We start from the raw sequence: 21,605 nt of genomic DNA, 5'->3' as shown, positions 1-21,605 counted from the left end.
TTCTCAAGACTATTTGCAGTGGTGTATATTTTGTCCCAAGCGATCTTCATGTCCGCACGGGATGTAAACCACCGTCAGGGTAATTCTGCTGGGTAATTCCGCTACTCCCTGGGAGAATGTCTTTGAATCTAACTAAGACTCTGGACAGCTCTGATGCAGTTAGTTGGATGGTTACCCAGGGAATGTTAGACCGGGTTTGTCCAACCCCAGGACCACACTTTTATTACTTTCTCACTCAAGAGACAAATGAGTAAACTTTGGAAAGATACATTAATCTCAAAAGAAAATTCAGTCAAGAAAGAAGTTGTTGAGCAAAAATGAAGCAAAGTCAAACCAGTAAATTGATCATTTTTTAAAAAAAAGAGTAATGAATGAAAATGACTGTTGGAGTGTGAAAGGGTCAGAATGTGCCTGTCCAGCACACATTCAGCCTTGGGGTGCTCACTTGCTCACCCTCACCCACTGTGTGAGTGAGTGTGAGTATCTGTTGGTGTGTGGGAATGAAGAGGGTGAGGGAGAATCCTGAGGTTGGAGTGAGCCAGACGTATGTATACAGACTCTCTCTCTTTCTCTCTCTCACTCACACTCTCTCTCTCACACCCTCTCACACACTCTCTCACTCTCACATTCACACTTGCTCGCTCGCTTGCTTGCTCACTCACTCCTCACTCACTCACCGATGCACCAGCCAGCCTCTTCCCCCCACCCCAGGGTCCACAGCATTGCACTGCTGGGCCCCTGCAGTCTCCCCTCACACCCCACACTCTCTCCTCGTCCCCCCCCCCCGCCCTCAACCCCTGCAGTCTCCCCTCACACCCCGCACTCTCTCCTCATCCCCCCCCCGCCCTCAACCCCTGCAGTCTCTCCCCTCCATGGGCACCCATTGGCCGGAATTCTCCAGCCATTCATGCCCCGCCGCTGCTGACAGCAAGTATGGAGAATTTGGTGCTCAGTCAAATCTCCGTTCACCTCAGCAGGACAGGAGAATCCTGGCTGCGAGCGACATCGGAGAGTTCAGCCCATAGTCTCTTATTTTCCCAGTGTTCTCCTATCAACAGCAAACAAGGGAGGGGAACAGCCCCATGCAGCATCTTCAGATTCTCTTACCTGTCTTACCAGCATTGTGAACACCATTGTTAATTCAATACAGGGAACACAGGTTCAAACCTGTGAATGGCAAACTTTAGACTGATGCCAGGATAGGTTGTTGCGATATAGCATGATAAATAGACAGATGTACTTGGATGGAGAATACTACAGGTGAAAACCCTTAGGTGCATTTATAGCAACTCAGTGTTGCAATGGTGAAACTGGTAGGATCTTACTGGATGGTGCATCCTTATTTGTGATTATCTTATGATATTATAAACATGTGGTGGCACTTTGAAGAGTCATCTCTGCTCCCAGTATGGCTCTAGAGGGCCCATAGAATGGCCCCAGGGGCCACAATCCAGCCTGCAGGCCACGGATTGGAAAAACTGTATTGGTTAGAAAAAAACCTCGTATAACGCCTTGGCAACTCCACAACTGACTCAGACTGATACCCCGACTGGCTCCTCAACTGCCAGACTCCCTCCTCAACTGTCTCCTGACTATCCCCTCGGAGCCCTCGATTAACTTGGACCTACCTCCCCCCCCCAATCAACACCATGACCATCTGACTAACCCATGGATCTCAACTACCCTACCCCTCCCATCCAGGCTACCCCCCACTCTGGCTCTCCGGCAACTCCTTAACAACCCACCATCTCAGCCACCTTCCCCTCACCCACCCTACCCATCTAACTACTTAACCTCACCCACCAACACACCCTGCCCCCATATACACCCAGTTACTAATATTCACACTGGCCCCTTAAACGTATCATATTGTGGATGTAAATATATGTGTAGTGTTGATGTTTTGGCGACTGTTCTGAAAAAGTATTTGAATTTGCGGTTGGTGCGGTCTCGTGATGTTTTTGGCGCCGGTTCTGAAACAGTATTTAAATTGTACAAAGCGCGGGAACTGGGTTCAGTCTCTGATGACTGCAGGCTTCAGTAACCCGCACCATTACGGAAGGCTGACCCGACATCGTAAAAGGGAATAAAGAAGTTAACTAGTTACCTGGAGTTGAATCGATTCTTGTCGAAGCCAAGCCTGATAAGGAGTATTTCAAGATTAACATTTGGTGTCAGAAGTGGGATTCCAACGGTCGGCGAGCGACAGGAAACGGCGTTAGAGTCAGCAGCACCGAGTCCAGGACTGAGGAATTGGCCACCCAAGTGCATGAGTACCGTTGATACTACCACTTGGTTTTCCTCTGCCCTGTAATTCTGGTGTTTCTTGACCTTTCGTTTGTTGTCGCCAGCCATCCCGACAGAATAGCCTGTGATTTCATCAGCTTGTGCAACTCCAGGTCGGTTGTTATTTGGGTCACTGTGAAACCGGTGAGGTAAAAATTAATTAGTCAGTGAATAATTGGCCAGAACTGTAATTCACTGAGGGTCGCCATTGATCAGCGAGGGTCACCAGGAAACTGGTGAGGTGGTGATAGAATTGTTAGAGCTCGAATTGAATTTACCAGGATATTGAGTGAATACAACAGTTTGTTTTAAAATGGGGAACTATTTGGATACAACCAATCAGACAAATTCAGCCTTACAAATGCTTTGCGAAAAATATCCGGATAAAGCCACCAAATTGAGACAATTGTCAGGGGCATTGACCCATAAATTGGGGCCATCCGAATGGCCCCCAGGAGGGACCAAAAATATCCAACTTGTTAAAGCTGCGCAGCAACAAATTTGGCGAAAGAATATGGGAAGGAAGACGAAGGAGCTCATAGGGTTATGGTTGCAATATTGTCAGGAGTTAAAGGAGCAGAGTCTCCTATCCAGCTGGCAGGACAATGCTGTTAAGTTGGAAATAGAATTAATGGAGGGAGGGACTCTGAAACCGGTTGAGGTGTTGAAAAGGGAATGCTTACATAAGAAACGTTCTCTCAAGGATCGTGAGGTTTCTGAGATAGGGAACATGATGGATGGTATCAAGGTCACTGATAATGATACAGATGAGGATCTACAAAATTGGATGATAGGGGTAACTGCACCTCTTCTGCCTCACCCGCCTCAAGAGCAGCCCGAGCCCGGGCATCCCTCAGCAGAAACACCCCCGACGGCATCTAATGCAGACGCCGATACACGGGAAGAGATCCCTGGTCCAACTGCCCCTTCTCCTGAGGGTAAAACTGCGCCTCCCCCGTACTAGGGACAACAGTCGACCCTGTACCCCCCTCTCCCTGGCATGTTAGGTTCGCAGACCCCAATTGTAATTAACGTCACCAGTCCCAGTCCCAGTCCCTACTGTCCCAGCCCCGACGCCCAACATACTGAACCTCTGGTAGACGAACCTGTTTCCGGTCGCACGCGGAGCCATAAAAACCAGGGCAGTGAATCCAAAGCACAGATGAATAATCACCCTGGGAACTACCCTATAAGACCAATGCCCAACCCTCGACACGACCCAAATGGCGTAAACTCCCGGGCAACTATGGAAGTATATTACCCATGGAAGCCAAATGAATTGATGGCCATACTAGGCAGCGCACCTGATCGGCATAAGACCCCGCAAAAATTTGTAGACTTCCTTCGCGCCACTATCCAGGTTTATGGCGCTGAGTCAAGAGACCTGTGGGCATTGGTTCGTCAGGTGCTGACCCCATCGGAGTGCACCCGATTCCTCGGCCATGTGAGCACGGATGACCACCCGGTCCGCATCCATGACGATCTATTACCGATTAATAATACGGGGCAAGGACGCATCGATTTGATACTTCAGACGGTCAGTCGCACTTTGCAGAAGCCTGTTGATTTGTCCAAGATATTGGAATTGAAACCCCGGAAGAGTGAAGGGGCAGAGGAGTTCCTAGAAAGGTTCCACGAAATCTATGAAACTCAGTCGGGAGACCAGAGGTACACGGAGGGGAGCCCTTCGCCGCAGTACTGCTCAATCCTTATGCATTGTCTCCCTTCCATGGTGGCGACAGCCATAAAGACCAATAACATTAATTGGGCAGACAGCTCCCCCGTGCAGATGTCCCGTGCTGTCAAAGCCTTCTGGCCAAACTCACAAGGGGACACTAGAGGGGAACCTCAAGGCCTGAAAGAGGAACCTCAGGCTAAGGTCAAACCTGAAAAAACTGAATATGTAATGAAAGTGGAACCGCGGCAGCCTCCTATCAGAGGAGACCCTGATCAGGTGCATTATCAAATGGAACCTCACTTTTATCATCCAGGGTGGGTAGGCCAGCAGGGATATGGATATAGAACCCATCCAAGTGGCCCTACAGCTCCCTTCTATGGCCCGCCATATACTCATTACCCACCTTATAACCTGCATCGAGGACATGAGAGAACCCCACGGGGCCGGAATAATGCCAGATCTGATGGCTGTTTTAACTGTGGCCGTCTGGGACATTACAGCAAGGAGTGCCCCAGCAGAAGGCAGACTAGGGGAGGTGATAGACGCGGACCCTACAGTCCATTTTCCCAGCAGAATCCCTTCTGACAACGTATGCTGTTACTGACGGAGTCTCAATCCGACCAAGAACCCTTATTGATGTTGAAGCTCTATAATCACTGGTATCCGTTTCTGGTAGACACTGGGGCAGCTATGTCCTCCGTACAAGCCACCTTGAAGTTACCCCAATCGAAACAAACCCAAAACCTTTCCGGACTCCAGGGTCAAGTTTTGCAATATGCGGTGTCAGAAAAGGTCCCGGTGTCCTATCAGAGCGAAACCGTGGATCATCAATTTGTTATCACCCCTGGAATCGATTGCAACCTAATGGGGAGAGATTTGTTGTATGCCTTTCAACTTCAACTCCGCTGTTCAGAGGCTGGTATCCAAATTGACATGTCACAATCTCCTCAAACGTGTTACGTCGCATCAGTTCCCCAGTGGTGGACCTTAGATCTGGTGGGTGCCACACGCCATGTGACCCTTGCCTACGTTCGCAGTGGCCAGAATCACGATTTGGCAGAGTTTTTCAAGGATTTTGAAGGTACATCATGGACCATTGAGACCCGTGCCTGGGTTCAGGGACCGGAGGGTGAAGCTGACTATGTCAACGTCCCTCTCCAATTGTGGAAACAGCCGTCTGGAGTGGCCCCGCATATTATCAGATCTGTCACCCCACCTAATCATGCCAAAGATCTGGGCCCCATGGTGCACAGAGCGGTGGAATTAGCTGACCCACGCAGAACGGACAAACAAGAGCTTCCTGGGAACCTGTGTATCCAATTTTATCACCACCCGCAGGTCTCCACTGCAGTCCTCCATTGACACGAGGGAAAGGACATTATAGAATACACTAACCCCTCTGTATGGGCAGTGGACTCTGTGCAGGTTGGATTTACGGATATTGAACCCATCGAGATCTTGGTGCAACCTAATGTGACTTTTCCGTCAATCCGGCAATATCCCTTAAAGGCGCAAGCCGTTCCCGAGTATCACTCGACTGATCGATAGCCTTTTACATCAAGGGATTCTATTACCATGTCAGTCCCCATGTAATACCCCAATCCTTGCAGTCCCTAAACCAGGAAAGCCAAATGAATATTGTCTCATCCAGGATTTACGAGCCATTAATTCTATTGTCCAGCCTTTACGTGCCTTGGTGCCCATATCCCGGCCTCCATTCCAGCTAATGCTCAGGTGTTCGCGGTTATTGATCTTCAGCATGCCTTTTACTCCATCCCATTACATCCGAATAGTCAGTTCTTGTTTGCCTTTTCCCACAACGGCCAACAATATACCTGGACTCGACTACCTCAGGGCTTTATTAACTCGCCTACCCTCTTCTCGCAGTGTCTCCAGAAACAATTACAGAATTTAACCCCTGCTAGTGGATCAACCCTCATCCAATACGTTGATGATTTGCTTATAGTAAGTTCGGATGAATGCAGTAATAGAGAAGGTGCCGTTCAGGTCCTGAATTACCTGTCCTACTTAGGCTTCGTTGTGTCTCCCGGTAAGGTCCTGATCGCTCAAACCACTGTTAAGTTCTTAGGTGTCCTGCTGTCCGCTGATACTCGTCACCTGGAAGAAAGTCGAATTGAACCAATAACACACTTCCCCAGTCCCACTGATGCCAAGCAAGTCCGACGGTGGTTGGGTATGATTAATTACTGCCGGCAGTGGATCCCCAATGTGACCTTGTTGACAAAAGAACTAACCCCTTATACGGCTAAGGAGGGATCCTTCGTCCTTTCCGCAGAAGCAGAAGAGGCGTTCAGTGAATTAAAACAGTCCTTAATACAGGCACCAGCCCTGGGGAGGCCTTTATACGATCGACCCTTTCAACTCTTCTGTACGATCATCGACGACTGCACTACTTCGGTTTTAACTCAACTTCATGGTGACCGACACTGACCGGTTGCCTATTTTTCCTCTAGACTGGACCCTGTAGCGCTCGGATATCCACACTGCACCCAAATCCTTGCGGCTATTTACCTCAGCTTGAAGGCGGCTGCAAATCTGACTTTACAACAGCCCATTGTCATATACACCACTCACACGGTGGCAGCACTGTTGGGCCAGTTACAGACACAACATCTGACTGCGGCCAGACAGAACCGATATGAGTTTTATTTGCTTAATAATCCTCAACTTACCTTTAAGTATTGCACTGTTATTAATCCAGCCAATTTCCTGACCCACCCTCCCCGGGTCGCTGATTCCCCTCCACATGACTGTTCCGTCCTTCTCAGGGAAGACACCACCGTGCGCCCCGATCTCTCTGAAATTCTCCTGACGAACCCCGATCTCATTATGTTCACCGATGGCAGTGCCTCCATTGACGAGAGAGGCCATCGGCTCTCAGGGCACGCAATTGTGAATGACCAGGGGGTTATTTTGGAGTCAGCAGCTTTTGAGACCTCTTTCTCGGCTCAGCAAGCCGAACTGTTTGCCCTCATCAGAGCTTGTGTCCTGGGTCGGAGTTTGAATGTTAACATCTACACAGACTCCCAGTATGCTTTTGGAGTTGTCCATGACTTTGGACAACTGTGGAGAAATAGAGGCTTCCTTACATCATCCGGCGCCCCTATTTCACACAAACAACTGGTGTCTGACTTACGACAGGCCCTTCTTCTGCCTGCACTCATTGCGGTGATTAAGTGCGCTGCCCATACCGCTGGTAAAGACCCTGTCACTTTAGGTAACCATAGGGCAGATGAGGCGGCCAAATTGCTTTCTAAAACTTGTCAGATGATTGTGCCCCGAATGATGAGGCAGGGGAAAAGTCTGGACGCAGATGGCCCTGCCTCTGAGAAACCCATGCCAACCATCGATGACCTTAGATCGCAGCAAGAAGCCTCGCCTCGCGACAAAGATTTATGGAATGCACTGAGCTGTAGGGTAGACCCAGAATCCGGAGTCTGGATCACCCCTGCTAACCAAACCTATATGTCTGATACTTTGGCTCTCTGGGTGATTGATTGTGTACACTTTACAACTCACTGTGGTGCAAGGCCTCTTAGTGATTTACTCCTTCCTGGTGGCATCCTCGCCTACAGGACATGGCACAAAGTCTAATTCCCCGCTGTTTAATATGCGAACAGCATAATCCAGGCAAGAGTGCGCCCTGTGATCTGGGTAAGACTCCCCTGCCGGCAGGCCCCTTTGAGACCCTGCAGATGGACTTCATTGAGTTGCAGAGATGTCAGGGGTATAAATATGTCTTAGTAATCATGGATGTCTTTAGTAAGTGGATTGAAGCGTATCCTACATCGGATATCAAAGCAACAACTGTTGTCAGGATTTTACTGCGCGGAATTGTGCCTCGATTTGGCGTCCCGACCTGCCTGAGTTCTGACAATGGCCCACATTTTATTGCATCGGTCAATAAGGAACTGTGCGCCCAGCTGAATATTCGCCAACAACTCCATTGCGCTCACCATCCCCAGGCTGCTGGTGTAGTCAAATGTTCCAATCAAATGCTCAAAACCAAGCTGGCTAAACTTGTAGAAACTTCAGGTCTGTCTTGGGTCAGACTACTCCCTGTAGCTTTATTTCAAATATGAACCACCCCTGCAGGACCGCCCCGTCTCTCGCCTGCGGAGGTCTTGTATGGTCGACCCCTGCGGACCCCTTGGGATGATGGGTCAAAGACACCTGTTCATTTCCATCATATGACGGATGAAATGACCTCATATATTCTCTCCCTTACCCACTCTTTGCGTCATCTTCATTCGCAAATCCAGGCTGCTTACGGTAACCCCCCTACCTTATCCACTCCCACTAAAGTAAAACTGGGCTCATTTGTCCTTATCAAAAATTGGACTCGCAAGCATAAAGAGCCGTGGTGGGAGGGCCCATTCCAAGTCTTGTTAACCACCCCTACAGCGGCTAAGGTGGCGGGACGCAATGCTTGGGTCCACCTCCACCACTATAAATTGATCGGGCAAACCGATCCCAAAAAGGGGGGAATTGAGGATGGCAGTGAGGAGGATCTTACAGATGATTAGTATGAGAGGCGGTACTGGGTGACATGCTCTTTACTCTGTGGTTGTTATGCTTGTCGTTATGTTTTTGTCCTCTTCAGGTAGTGGTCAAGTAAGGACGAACCAACATGAAATTGGCAAAAATACTCTTGGAGCTCATCAGCTTGATGTTCTGTGCTGTAAGTGCAGGGGAATATTTGGGGATGCTCCATAGTTTATGTGTGCCAGGATCACCCCTGCCTGAGCAAGCATTGCTATCAGCATAAATATGGGTACGAAGCCCAGAGAGATGAGGTAATCTGTAAGTGTTTGAATACTACCTGCATAGCTTTGGGAAAAGGGGAAAATCTAATTTGTGGCCATATGAATGGCACCCACCTTCATGCTTACGGTAGGGACTTTACGACAGTACAGATTAATGCAGAAGGAAGATGGATGGTACCTTCATGTACAGGTTCCAGATCCCTGTTCTTGGGAACCGATGATACCTATCACCGGGTTTGAGCCAACGGGACATGGCAAAAGTGTTCAGAGACCATGTACACTGAAACAGGGTATTTCTTCTTTTTCAATGGTACGGCCACCAATTATTTGTCCTACCCTTACCCCCAGGCGGTGGCAATAGGGACCATACTTCCCAGCATGGTTCCTTGTCCGAGCCATTGGGGGCCCTCCGGGTCGTCACCGTCCAATTAGAGAAACTCAGGCTGTATGCCCAGCAGAATAGATATGCCTTGGATTACCTGCTGGCTCGACAAGGAGGCATGCGTGCCATAGTGAAGGATAACTGCATACTGGGACTAGATAAGGTCACTAATAATCTCACTAATTACCTGAACCAAATTGACCAGCAACTAGGGTCTATTAGAGAGGGCAAGGGATTGGGGGAATGGGAACTGTCAGGATGGCTTGGTTGGTTGAAGAAGCTGGGGTTATATGCCATTGTGGTGAACCATAGATGGTTACCACTATGGGTACTGAACCATAGATGGTTAGCACTATGGGTACTTGTACATATGTTACTGTTGTCACTGTTGGGGTTAGGGTTGGGGTGTTCTACCTGTTGGTATTGTTCTGTGGTACGCTCCGGTTGGCTCCGCCTACCTGTAGGAGTATAAAGGTCACTGCACTGCCTGGTGACCCTTTAGTCTGGGATTGTACTGTTATGCAGTATGCTCCATTCTTGTTACTAATAAAAGCCTTTATTTCCCGGGTATGATCCAGCCTCCCGAGTGATTTAATCGCGCATCAGCCATACTCTTAGTTCTTTGTATAAGTATTGGAATTGTAAAGTGTCTCATCACATGGGCGATGACCACCTTGGAATCGATAGGATCACGACCGACTCAGCTGATGATGGTGGCCACGAGTGAGGAGGAGGACGAGGAATACAAACTCATACTGGACCACGAGGTCCAGGAGGAAGCCTGACGAAAAGTGGAGGCAGAATTGGATGCAGAGGATGAGGGAGATAAAGTAATATTGGACTTGATGAAAATACAATTGTAACCTGAATTGAACGAGCCACGACGATGTTAGCGGTTATCACAGAGTGATAAAAGGGGGGAATGTGGATGTAAATATATGTGTAGTGTTGATGTTTTGGCGCCTGTTCTGAAAAAGTATTTGAATTTGCGGTCGGTGCGGTCACGTGATGTCTTTGGCGCCAGTTCTGAAATTGTACAAAGCGCGGGAAATGTGTTCAGTCTCCCCTGATGGCTACAGGCTTCGGTAACCCGCATCATTACGGAAGGCTGACCCGACGTAGTTAAAGGGAATAAAGAAGTTAACCAGATACCTGGAGTTGAATCGATTTTTGTCGAAGCCAAGCCTGATAAAGAGTATTTCCAGATTCACAATATTGCCATAAAAAAAGGATGCATCCTGTCTTTCCCCCAATTACATTGCTGCAACGCAGCTCTTAGAGGGACAGTGTTCTGCATGTCTTTTATTGCCAAGCTCGAAAGACCTGGCAAGAAATATGGAGCAGTGTCTAGGTGGGGGAAGTTTGAGTTCCCCGGAAGATCCAGGCCAAAAGAATATTTTCTGAACTTTGATGTTCTGAATCCAATAGGAAAATACATTTTGGGCCAGTTCTCTCATTTCCCCGTTTTACTGTTTTTTCCCTTCGGGATATTTTCAATGATAACAATTGATCCTCCTCCGTTCCTGCTGAAAACTCAAAGCAATCTGTTTCTATGGGAAGCGCAGATCATCTTTTCAGTCCCTGAAAACACCACATAATAAATTATCTGTCAACCACTTGACTGCGCTGAAACCTAGCATTTACTTTAGAACGTAGAACATAGAAAAGCTACAGCACAAACAGGCCCTTCGGCCCACAAGTTGCGCCGGACATGTCCCTACCTACTAGGCTTACCTATAACCCTCTATCTTACTAACTTCCATGAGCTTATCCAAAAGTCTCTTAAAAGACCCTATCGAATCCGCCTCCATCACCACTACCGGCAGCCGATCCCACGCACCCACCACTCTGAGTGAAAAACTTACCCCTAACATCTCCTCTGTACCTACTCCCCAGCACCCTAAACCTGTGGCCTCTCGTGACAACCATTTCAGCCCTGGGTAAAAGCCTCTGTGAATCCACTCTGTCAGTACCCCTCAACATCTTATACACCTCCATCAGGTCACCTCTCATCCTTCGCCTCTCCAAGGAGAAAAGACCTAGCTCACTCAACCTATCCTCATAAGGCATGCCACCTAATCCAGGCAACATCCTTGTAAATCTCCTCTGCACCCTTTCTATGGCTTCCACATCCTTTCTGTAATGAGGCGACCAGAACTGGGCACAGTACTCCAGGTGGGGTCTGACCAGGGTCCTATACAGTTGCAGCATTATCTCCCGATTTCTAAACTCAATTCCTCTATTGATGAAGGCCAGTATTCCATACGCCTTCTTAACCACAGCCTCCACCTGCGACGCTGCTTTGAGCGTCCTATGAACCCGGACCCCAAGATCCTCTGATCTTCCACACTGCCAAGCGTCTTACCCTTAATATTATATTCTTTCATCCTATTCGACCTGCCAAATGAACCACCACACACTTATCTGGGTTGAAGCCCATCTGCCACTTCTCCACTCAGTCTTGCATCTTATCTATGTCTCGTTGCAACTGCTGGCATCCCTCTACACTATCCACACCCCCACCAACCTTTGTGTCATCAGCAAACTTGCTAACCCATCCTTCCACTTCCTCATCCAGGTCATTTGTAAAAATCACAAAGAGCAAGGGTCCCAGAACAGATCCCTGGGGCACTCCACTGGTGACTGACCTCCACGCTGAAAAAGACCCATCTACAACCACTCTTTGCCTTCTGTGGGCAAGCCAGTTTTGAATCCACAAAGCAATGTCTCCTTGTATCCCATGCTCCTTCACTTTCTCAATGAGCCTTGCATGGGGCACCTTATCAAACGCCTTGCTGAAATCCATATAAACATCTACCGCTCTTCCCTCATCTATGTGTCTCGTTATATCTTCAAAAAATTCAATTAGACTCGTAAGGCATGATCCGCCTTGGACAAAGCCGTGCTGGCTTTTTCTGATCATACTATTCCTTTCCAGATGTTCATAAATCCTGCCTCTCAGGATCTTCTCCATCAACTTACCAACCACTGAGGTTAGACTCACTGGTCTATAATTTCCTGGGCTATCTCTTCTCCCTTTCTTGAATAACGGAACCACATCCGCAATCCTCCAACCCTCCGGAACCTCTCCCGTCTCCATTGATGATGCAAAGATCATTGCCAGAGGCTCAGCAATCTCTTCCCTCGCCTCCCACAGTAACCTGGGTTACATCCCATCCGGTCCCGGTGATTTATCTAACTTGATGCTTTTCAAAAGCTCCAACACATCCTCTTTCCTAATGTCCACATGTTCAATCTTCTCAGTCCACTGCAAGTCTGCACTGCAACTACCAAGATCCTTTTCCACTGTGAATACTGAAGCAAAGTATTCATTGAGTACCTCTGCCATTTCTACCGGTTCTATCCAGACTTTGCCACCGTCACATTTGATAGGTCCTACTCCTTCACATCTTATCCGCTTGCTCTTAACATACTTGTAGACTGCCTTGGGGTTTTCCTTTATCCTGTCTGCCAAGGCCTTCTCATGACCCCTTCTTGCTCTTCTAATTTCCTTCTTAAGTTCCTTCCTACTAGTCGTATACTCTTCTAGATTTCTAACATTACCGAGCTCCCTGAACCTTTTGTAGGCTTTTCTTTTCTTCTTGACTAAATTCATTACAGCTTTCATGCACCATGGTTCCTGTGACCTACCGTAACTCCCCTGTCCCATTGGAATGTTGCTGTGCAGAGCTCCAGACAAATTTTCCTTGAAAATTTGCCACATTTCTTCTGTACATTTCCCTGAGAAAACCTCCTTCCAATTTATGCCTCTAATTTCCTGCCTAATAGCCTCATAATTGCCCTTACTCCAAATAAACACTTTCCTAGCTTGACTGATCCTATCTCTCTCCAATGCTAATGTAAAGGAGATAGAGTTATGATCACTATCCCCAAAATGCTCTCCCACTGACAGATCTGACACCTGCCCAGGTTCATTCCCTAATACCAAATCAAGTACAGCCTCTCCTCTTGTAGGCTTATCCACATACTGTGTCAGGAAGCCCTCCTGAACACACCTAACAAACTCCTCCCCATCTAAACCTCTTATCCTAGGGATATTCCAATCCATATTTGGGAAATTAAAATCTCCCATCACGACCACTCTGTTATTATCACATCTCTCCAGGATCTGCTTCCCAATCTGCTCCTCCACATCCCTGCTTCTATAGAAAACATGATGTGGAGATGCTGGTGTTGGACTGGGGTGAACACAGTAAGAAGTCTCACAACACCAGGTTAAAGTCCAACCTTTTTTTTTATAAAGTCCAACAGTTTTATTTGGTAGCAAATACCATAAGCTTTCGGAGCACTGCTCCTTCGTCGGATGGAGTGGAAATGTGCTCTCAAACAGTGCACAGAGACACAACATCAAGTTACAGAATGCTTTCTTGCATGTTTGTAGAAACTTGATGTCTGTCGATACGCGTGATCTTCTTGGAGATCCTCTCCACTTGAAGCAGGCAGTTTGCGGTGTCGATGGTAGTCATGATGTGGAGATGCCAGCGTTGGACTGGGGTGAACACAGTAAGAAGTCTCACAACACCAGGTTAAAGTCCAACTTTAACTTTAACCTGGTGTTGTGAGACTTCTTACTATAGAAAACACCCAGTAAAGTTATTGACCCCTTCCTGTTGCGAACCTCCATCCACAGAGATTCCGTAGACAATCCCTCTGTGGCATCCATCTTTTCTACAGCCGTGACACTATCCCTGATCAACAGTGCCACTCCCCCACCTCTTTTGCCTCCTTCCATGTCCCTCCTGAAACGTCTGAAACCCGGCACTTGAAGTATCCAGTCCTGTCCCTGAGATATCCAAGTCTCTGTAATGGCCACCACATCACACTTCCAAGTAGTGATCCACGCTCTAAGCTCATCCATTTTGTTCACTACACTCTTTAAAATACACACATCTCAACCCTTCGGTCTGAGCGCTCCCCTTCTCCGTCACCTGCCTATCCTCCCTCTCACACTGTCTACAAGCCCCTTTTATTTTTAAGCTAACCTCCTCTCTCCCAGTCACCTCATTTCGATTCCCATCCCCCAACCATTCTAGTTTAAACACTCCCCAGTAGCCTTAGCAAGCCTTCCCGCCAGGATATTGGTCCCCCTGGGATTTAAGTGAAACCCGTCCTTTTTGTACAGGTTGCACCTGCCCCTAAAGAGGTCCCAATGATCCAGGAACCTGAATCCCTGACCCCTGCTCCAATCCCTCAGCCACGCATTTATCTTCCACCTTATTCCGTTCCTTCCTTCACTGTCCCGTGGCACAGGCAGCAATCCTGAGATTACTACCTTTGCGTTCCTTCTTCTTAACTCCCTACCTAACTTCCTATATTCTCCTTTCATAACCCCTTCCCCTTTCCTGCCCATGTCAGTGGTACCAGTATGCACCACGACCTCTGGCTCCTCTCCCTCCCACTCCAGAAACATCCCTGATCCCGGCACCAGGGAGGCAAACCACCATCAGTGTTTCTCGACTTCCTCCACAAAAACGCCTGTCTGACCCCCTCACTGTAAAGTCCCCGATCACCACTGCCTTCCTCCTCCTTTCCTTGCCCTTCTGTGCTACAAGGCCGGACTCCGCGCCGGAGGCACGACCACTGCTGCTTCCACCAGGTGGGCTGTCCACCCCAACAGTACTCAAACAAGAGTACTTATTTTTAAGGGGCACAACCACTGGGGTACTCTCTACCACCTGACTTTTCCCTTTCCTGACTGTGACCCACTTGCCTGCTTCTTGTGGCCCCGGTGTGACCACCTGCCTATAACTCCTATCTATCACCCCCTCGTTTTCCCTGACCAGACGAGTGTCCTCGAGCTGCAGCTCCAGTTCCCTAACTCGGTCCCTTAGGAGCCACAGCTCGACGCACCCAGCGCAGATATGCACTTCTGGGAGGCTAGGAGACTCCATGACCTCCCACATCCGGCACTGAGAAGAGCAAACTGGCTTCACATTCATAATGCCCCTTTTCCTCAGATTCCACAGGGAAAGAACTTAAGATTTAAAAGGTGAAACAACTAAGAACTAAACCTGCCCTGCCTCGCCCGTTTCCACGTAAGCCCGTTGAGCCAAAGCCCTTCAGCCCTCACTCTGCTACCTGCTCACTCCGCTGCCCGCTACAACGCTGCCCGCTGGATAGTGCGGCCTGCTTTTTAAACCTCCCTCCCGCACGCTTTTGTTTTCTTTTTTTCCCAGGTCACCCCGCTCCCGGCCTACTTCCGCTTTTCACTTAAACTCGTAAAATAGAAACCCCGTGAAAAAGTAATGAAAATAACTTTGTGTCAGTTAATCTGGGGATCTCAAGTGAAATGGACCAGAAAATTGAGAATATTGCAATATTACAATAGGATCGAGAGCCTGAATGTTCATTTTGGTTGTTTAGTATTCAAATGGACAAAATTGTAATCTGCAGTCATACTGTATTGTCAATGACAATGTTTAGTCCCTGTGTTAATATGAAATTAGCTCAGTTGTTTAATTTGCATTCCAAAAAATATGAATAAATCTAACACCCATACATCTTTCCTTTCCTATATTTTCCAGGTGTGTTTCTTATTCCGTACACTCTCATGCTGGCACTCATTGCAATGCCGATGTTTTTCTTGGAATCTTCCTTTGGGCAGTTTGCCAGCCTTGGACCTGTTGCAGTGTGGAAAGCCGTGCCAGTGATGCAAGGTTAATGTTCATTTAGCCATAAAGGGAAGTAGTTTAAATGAAAAATAGTTTAAAGTTTATTCATTAGTGTCACAAGTAAACTTCACACTACAATGAAGTTACTGTGAAAATTCCCCAGTGTTTAATTCACATTGGTACGTGGAGTCAAAAGCCAGACATGCTGACATCCTGTTTGTAATCTAATCTGCTATTTGCTTTTACAAAGATAGATAGAGTGAACCGGCAGACACAGCAAATGCAATGTTTTCTTCTTTCATACACAATTTAGTCAGAATTAGACATAATATCTGGAAAACTCTTTAACTGAGACCGAGTCATTAGCATTGATGTTAATTTCATGTTTCACTTTTCTGAAATAAATGACAGTTCATTGAAATTTTATATTCATTTAGAAACCAGGGTTGTCAGCTTTGACTAAATGTGTTCATTACGTGACATGTCCCCACACACCATCTGTTGGTCAGCCAGCAAATCCATTCTTGTGAAATACTGCCTCCCTACATAATTGGAATGCACAAAGACTCCTTACCCAGTTGGATGACTGTCAGCCAAACAACCCTTTACAATATTTTCATTCTGTTTGTGTTTGGTGAAGAGAAATATTCAAATAAAATTACAATAATACAATTTTTTAAAATGTCCTTATAAATTTTCTCCAGGGTTGCATACAACAGTGTCTTGGAGATTGGTCTCCAATTCCTGGACACTGCAGGCCAATCCTGGAGGGTTGTCAGCTCTCAGCAACTCGATGGTTACTGAAAGGGATTTAAACATGTGAGCAAATATTTTCCATTGATATAAAGTAGGGGCAGGAATACAATCTCCCTGGGGGGAGTTTTCGTGTCCCGCCCACCACGGGAATTGTAGCAGGTGGAGGGGTAAACCATGCAAAGGTCTGTTGACCTCGGGCGGGATTTTCCAGTTTTGAGGTGAGCACGGCTGGAAAATCTCACTCTCCGTGTTTAGTAATATGCCTTCGAATGACAAGCATAATAAAAAAAAGTAAACAAGTTATGAGAGTTTTGTGAGAAATAATGAGAGCTGCTGTGGTACTTAAAATGTAAAAAAAATGAAATCATATGCGCATGTCAATTATGCAACTAGTCCCAGACAACAGTGAAAGCCCTAGAGCTTTGTGTCTTTAGACCAAGGAGCATCCTTTTACTGAGTGCCAACTCGTCTCAAAATGTAAATGTGCATTAAATCATTGCACGAGGGCACAACTGGGCCCTGCCAGGATCTCCCTCCCAGTTAATAATTGATAATGTTAATTATTTAGGTTCTCAGGTGAAAAATATACACTTAGATGGAAATGGTGTGAAGCATGTGTGGGAACAAACCCCAGAATGGGTTAGAAAACGGGGAAGCATTTAACAGCTAACTGGCATAATTTAACAAATTTCTGCTTATTTTCTCAGAGAATTAGAAAGTGATAAGGGAATCAGTTTACTTTTAATTATTTTCATGAGCATATCCAGTCTGGATTTGCTCACATTGTCAGTCGATAAGCTGTTTTCTGAGGGCAGAGGCTTCCTTCTGTGGCAGCCAGCTGTGAGAAACTTGGCCTTTAAAGTCAACAAAATGAAATGCTATATGTGGGATAGTTCTGAAGTTAGATGGAGGTAATTGTTTCTCACTGTAGGTTACAGACAGTTAAAATTTCCTGGCTTTCCCAGGTGAAAAAAGGAAAAAGGGAATAACTGTCTCTTTTTATCTTTATATATTAGATTTATCTAGATTATTTTGCTGAGATGCTTGAATTCGGAATCAGATGTAAAAAATTCCATATTTTTAGATTTAAAAATTATACATTTTATTAATTGTATCAAACCATTTGGCAATTTTCTTAATCTGAAATAATTCTGAAGCCTATTAACATACAGATAACCGCAGAAATACTCAATGCAGCCGAGTACAACTAAACATGATTGGTTTGTGTGGACTGACCAGAGGAATCTATTTGGAAATAAAACAATGTTATATAATTTCTAATCAAAGTTCCTACTCATTCTATTTTAAGGTGTGGGGATCACTATGATCCTGTCCAGTACGATTATTGACATCACCTACAACTGCATCATCGCCTACAGCCTGTACTACTTGTTCGCCTCCTTCCAATCCCCCCTGCCGTGGTCAGACTGCTTCAGTTGGTGGGGTGCAGATGAAACATGCAGCAGGACTCCCAAAGGTACTGTCTGAGCTTCTATTGGGTACAGCATTGAGCTCTCAATGACCTTTCTGGTGGGCACACATGCCTGGTTGTATCTTCCCTCCACCTCAGACTGAGAGGGCCCTATTTTACCATTTTGATTCTAAGTGCTGTGCAGACTTGAAACTGGGACTGTTTCAGATCCGACTTTTAGACCCATTCTCAGGTGCCCCCATACTCACTCTGCCTGAAAAAGTATCATCAATTCTGAATTGCGCTGCACAAGCCTGTGGGCGCGGTTTAACGTGCCCGAAACCCTGCAGCTCTGATCGGAGCCTCCAACTGCACATGCACAGACAGGAAAGATAGAATAACACGCCCCTACCACATCCCTGCTGGGCCGCATTATGCCTCCCCCTGGGCCCCACAGATATTGCCCCTCCCCCCAACATTACTGACCCCCTTATCCCCCTAACCCCCGCTACCCAGACCGATCGTGGACCCCTCCCACTCCCAACCCCCCACTCCCCGCCCACCCCCACTGATTTTAAACAGAGTGGCAATGGACTCCCCTCCCCCCCCCATCCCCCCACTGATCTCGGGCAGATTGGCAGTGGACCCCACTTCTCTCCCATTGATCTCAGGCAAAGTGGCAGTGGACCACCTTTCCCCCCTCCTCCCCACCTATCTCAGGCAGAAAGATCCACCCTCTCCAGCCCCCCCGCCCCCCCTCCCCCCCCCCCCCCCCGGCCTCCCCTCCCCCCCCCCGCCCCCCCCAACCCCCCGCCCCCCCGCCCCCCCCAACCCCCCGCCCCCCCCTCCCCCGCCCCCCCTTCCCCCACCCCCCCTCCCCCTCCCCCCAACCCCCCTGCCCCCCTACCCCCCTGCCCTCCCCTCCCCCCTGCCCCCCTCCCCCCCGCCCCCCCTTCCCCCGCCCCCCCTCCCCCCAACCCCCCCCGCCCCCCTACCCCCCCGCCCACCCCTCCCCCCTGCCCCCCCCTCCCCCCCACCCCCCTCCCCGCCCCCCCCCTCCCCGCCCCCCCCTCCCCGCCCCCCACCACCTCAGGAGGTAAGTGTCAAATTTGCGGGAAAACTGGAGTAAATCACGTTTTTTTCAGTGGGAGTTCAAACTAGGATCTCCTACACTCTGTGAACTGTAGAGGCCACCAGCATGAATATCATTAGATTTCAGGGGACGGGGCCTATTTATTCTGGAGGGGCTGAAACCAGTGGGCCCCTGCACATGCACAGTGGCCCTGAAGTGTCAGTCTCGTTTGCTGGCCAGCCGAGGATCCCCCACAGTGCTTTCCCCCGAATCCTCCCACGGCCCCATCATGGCCCCCTAACCATTCCTGGGCAAGCCCGCCCTGGTCGCTGGTCTGCCTCTAGCCCACATCGATCCCCATGCAGAGTGGCCCCCCCCAATCCCCACTGCTCACCCGAGGCTCTGCCCCCCAATAGGCCCCACCACCTTGGCACTGCCAAGGTGCCCCCTGGGCAAAGGAACCTAGCCCCTTGGGCAGTACCAGAGGGCACAGGCTGGTACTGCAAGGGTGTCCATGCTCCGAGGGCACTACCCCCTTCCGCCTGACCTCCTAGAGGGGCCCAGATTGCACCCCCCCCCTTCACTCCACAGGGTCGTCCTGCTAGTTCCCTGAAAGTGGCGAGCTTTGGTAACCCCTGCTGGAGTGAAACACTCTGCTGGGATGGGAGATGCTAGCGTGCCTGGAGAATTCAGTCCGGGCCCGCTAACAACATTTAAATAGTATGTAAAACGCCATTTAAATGCTAGCCCTGCCTTCCAGTTGATTTCCGGCACTGCACAAACTATGCCAGAAATCCGCGCCTGGGAGACGCAAGCATGGCATGAATGCTTGCGGGAATCCCACGAATCAGCCTACGCACGATCCTCCCAGACTGAAGAATCGCCCCCATACCTTTAATTTCTAACCCATTTGTAACGTCCCTCATTGTAATATAAGTGATTGAACTGATTCAGTCAGAGTGAAACAGTGACCCTGATGATATCACTAGAAATGACAGCCTCATTCCCAGTGAAATGTAATTCTAAAACACATTCCCCATTTTCTAGATCCACTCTGCAACCTCACTCTGGGTGATGGATATTTTGAAATCGTTAATACAACATGGCTGCATGGAAACAATGAAACTTGTCCAAATGGATCAGAAATCTACCTTCCTCACCAGGGTCCAAGTGAGCAATACTGGGAGTAAGTAAATGACGACAGATAGCTGCACCTATAACCTGCACAGCTGTACCAGCAGCTTCCTCTTGGGAAGATTAGTTGGGGGAATGTCCTGTTTAATGAGTGAAAAGCTGTTTGATTCAGATAGAGGTGCTATTTACATCGTATACCTGTTACAAAACAACATCACAACAGGGACCCTTTCATTAGTTAACAACTCCCTGGTTTCTAACACTGCAGGTTTACTTTTGACGTTTATACAGTGACACATTTATTGAACTTTCTAAAAATTTACTTCTTTAAGGAAGTGATTCACCACTAAAATTCTTAAAAGATTAAACATTTCCAATTAACTGTGACCAACATCCCTTTCTCTGCATTTTTAATTGAATTCGGTATTGTGTTTAGCCCATAGATCTGGGAACTGAATTGGGGGAAACTGGTAACAGGGAACATTGGAACAAAAGTAAGCAAATTCAGCCCTTCGAGCCTGCTCTGCCATTCAATCAGATCATGGCTAAACTCTCCTTTAGACTCCACTGCGCTATGGTGCAGCACATTCCACAAATTCACCATCCTCTGCGAGAAGTAATTCCTCCTCATCTCAGTTTTAAATTTACTGCTGTTCAAACTATACCTATGACCTTTTGTTCTAGATTGCCCCATAGAGGAAACATTTGGTTTACATTTACTCTATTGATCCCTTTGAAAATATTATACCTCAGATTCCCTCTTAACCTTCTAAACTCCAGTGAGAATAAGCCCAAACTGTTTAATCTCTCCTCATACATCAACCCTTTCACCCTCGGAATCGATCTGGTGAACCTCCTCTGAACTGCCTGCAATGCTCCACGTCCTTCCTCAAATAAGGAACCAAAACTCGACACAACACTCCAGATATGGTTTCACCAACACCCTACACAATTGCACCAACAATTCCCAATCTTTATACTGCAGTCTTTTGTAATAAATGCCAACATCCAATTTGCCTTTTTTATTACATGCTGCACCTGCATGTAAGGTGGGCGTGGAATTGGGAGAGTTTCATAGAAACATAGAAACATAGAAAAACTACAGCACAAACAGGCCCTTCGGCCCACAAGTTGTGCCGAACACATCCCTACCTTCTAGACCGACCTATAGCCCTCTATCCTATTAAGCTCCATGTACTCATCCAGGAGTCTCTGAAAAGACGCTATTGAGTTCGCCTTCACCACCACTGACGGCAGCCAATTCCACTCGCCCACCACCCTTTGTGTGAAAAACTTACTCCTAACATCTCCCCTGTACCTACCCCCCAGCACCTTAAACCTGTGTCCTCTCGTAGCAGCCATTTCCACCCTGGGAAAAAGCCTCTGAGAGTCCACCCTATCTATGCCTCTCAACATCTTATACACCTCTATTAGGTCTCCTCTCATCCTTCGTCTCTCCAAGGAGAA

At 47.8% G+C, this 21,605-nt stretch overlaps 1 protein-coding gene across 3 annotated transcripts in view; it reads left to right on the top strand.

The window, feature by feature from the left end:
• The window catches only part of LOC144492339 (sodium- and chloride-dependent neutral and basic amino acid transporter B(0+)-like), a 100,127-nt gene that overhangs the window by 40,656 nt on the left and 37,866 nt on the right, over positions 1 to 21,605 (top strand). The window contains exons 3-5 of one of the 3 annotated variants that reach the window (XM_078210332.1): positions 15,679 to 15,810; positions 17,831 to 17,998; positions 20,052 to 20,190. In XM_078210332.1, coding sequence (XP_078066458.1) covers positions 15,679 to 15,810; positions 17,831 to 17,998; positions 20,052 to 20,190 — 439 coding nt within the window. Of the gene's footprint in view, positions 1 to 15,678; positions 15,811 to 16,501; positions 16,585 to 17,830; positions 17,999 to 20,051; positions 20,191 to 21,605 lie in introns of those variants that run through there. The other 2 variants (XM_078210334.1, XM_078210333.1) reach the window with 2 other exon arrangements.

Source organism: Mustelus asterias, chromosome 4 (assembly GCF_964213995.1).
Source record: "Mustelus asterias chromosome 4, sMusAst1.hap1.1, whole genome shotgun sequence".
NCBI classification, from domain to species: Eukaryota; Metazoa; Chordata; class Chondrichthyes; order Carcharhiniformes; family Triakidae; genus Mustelus; species Mustelus asterias.
Note: the sequence above shows the minus strand (reverse complement) of the source record. Positions and strands in the feature narration are given on the sequence as shown.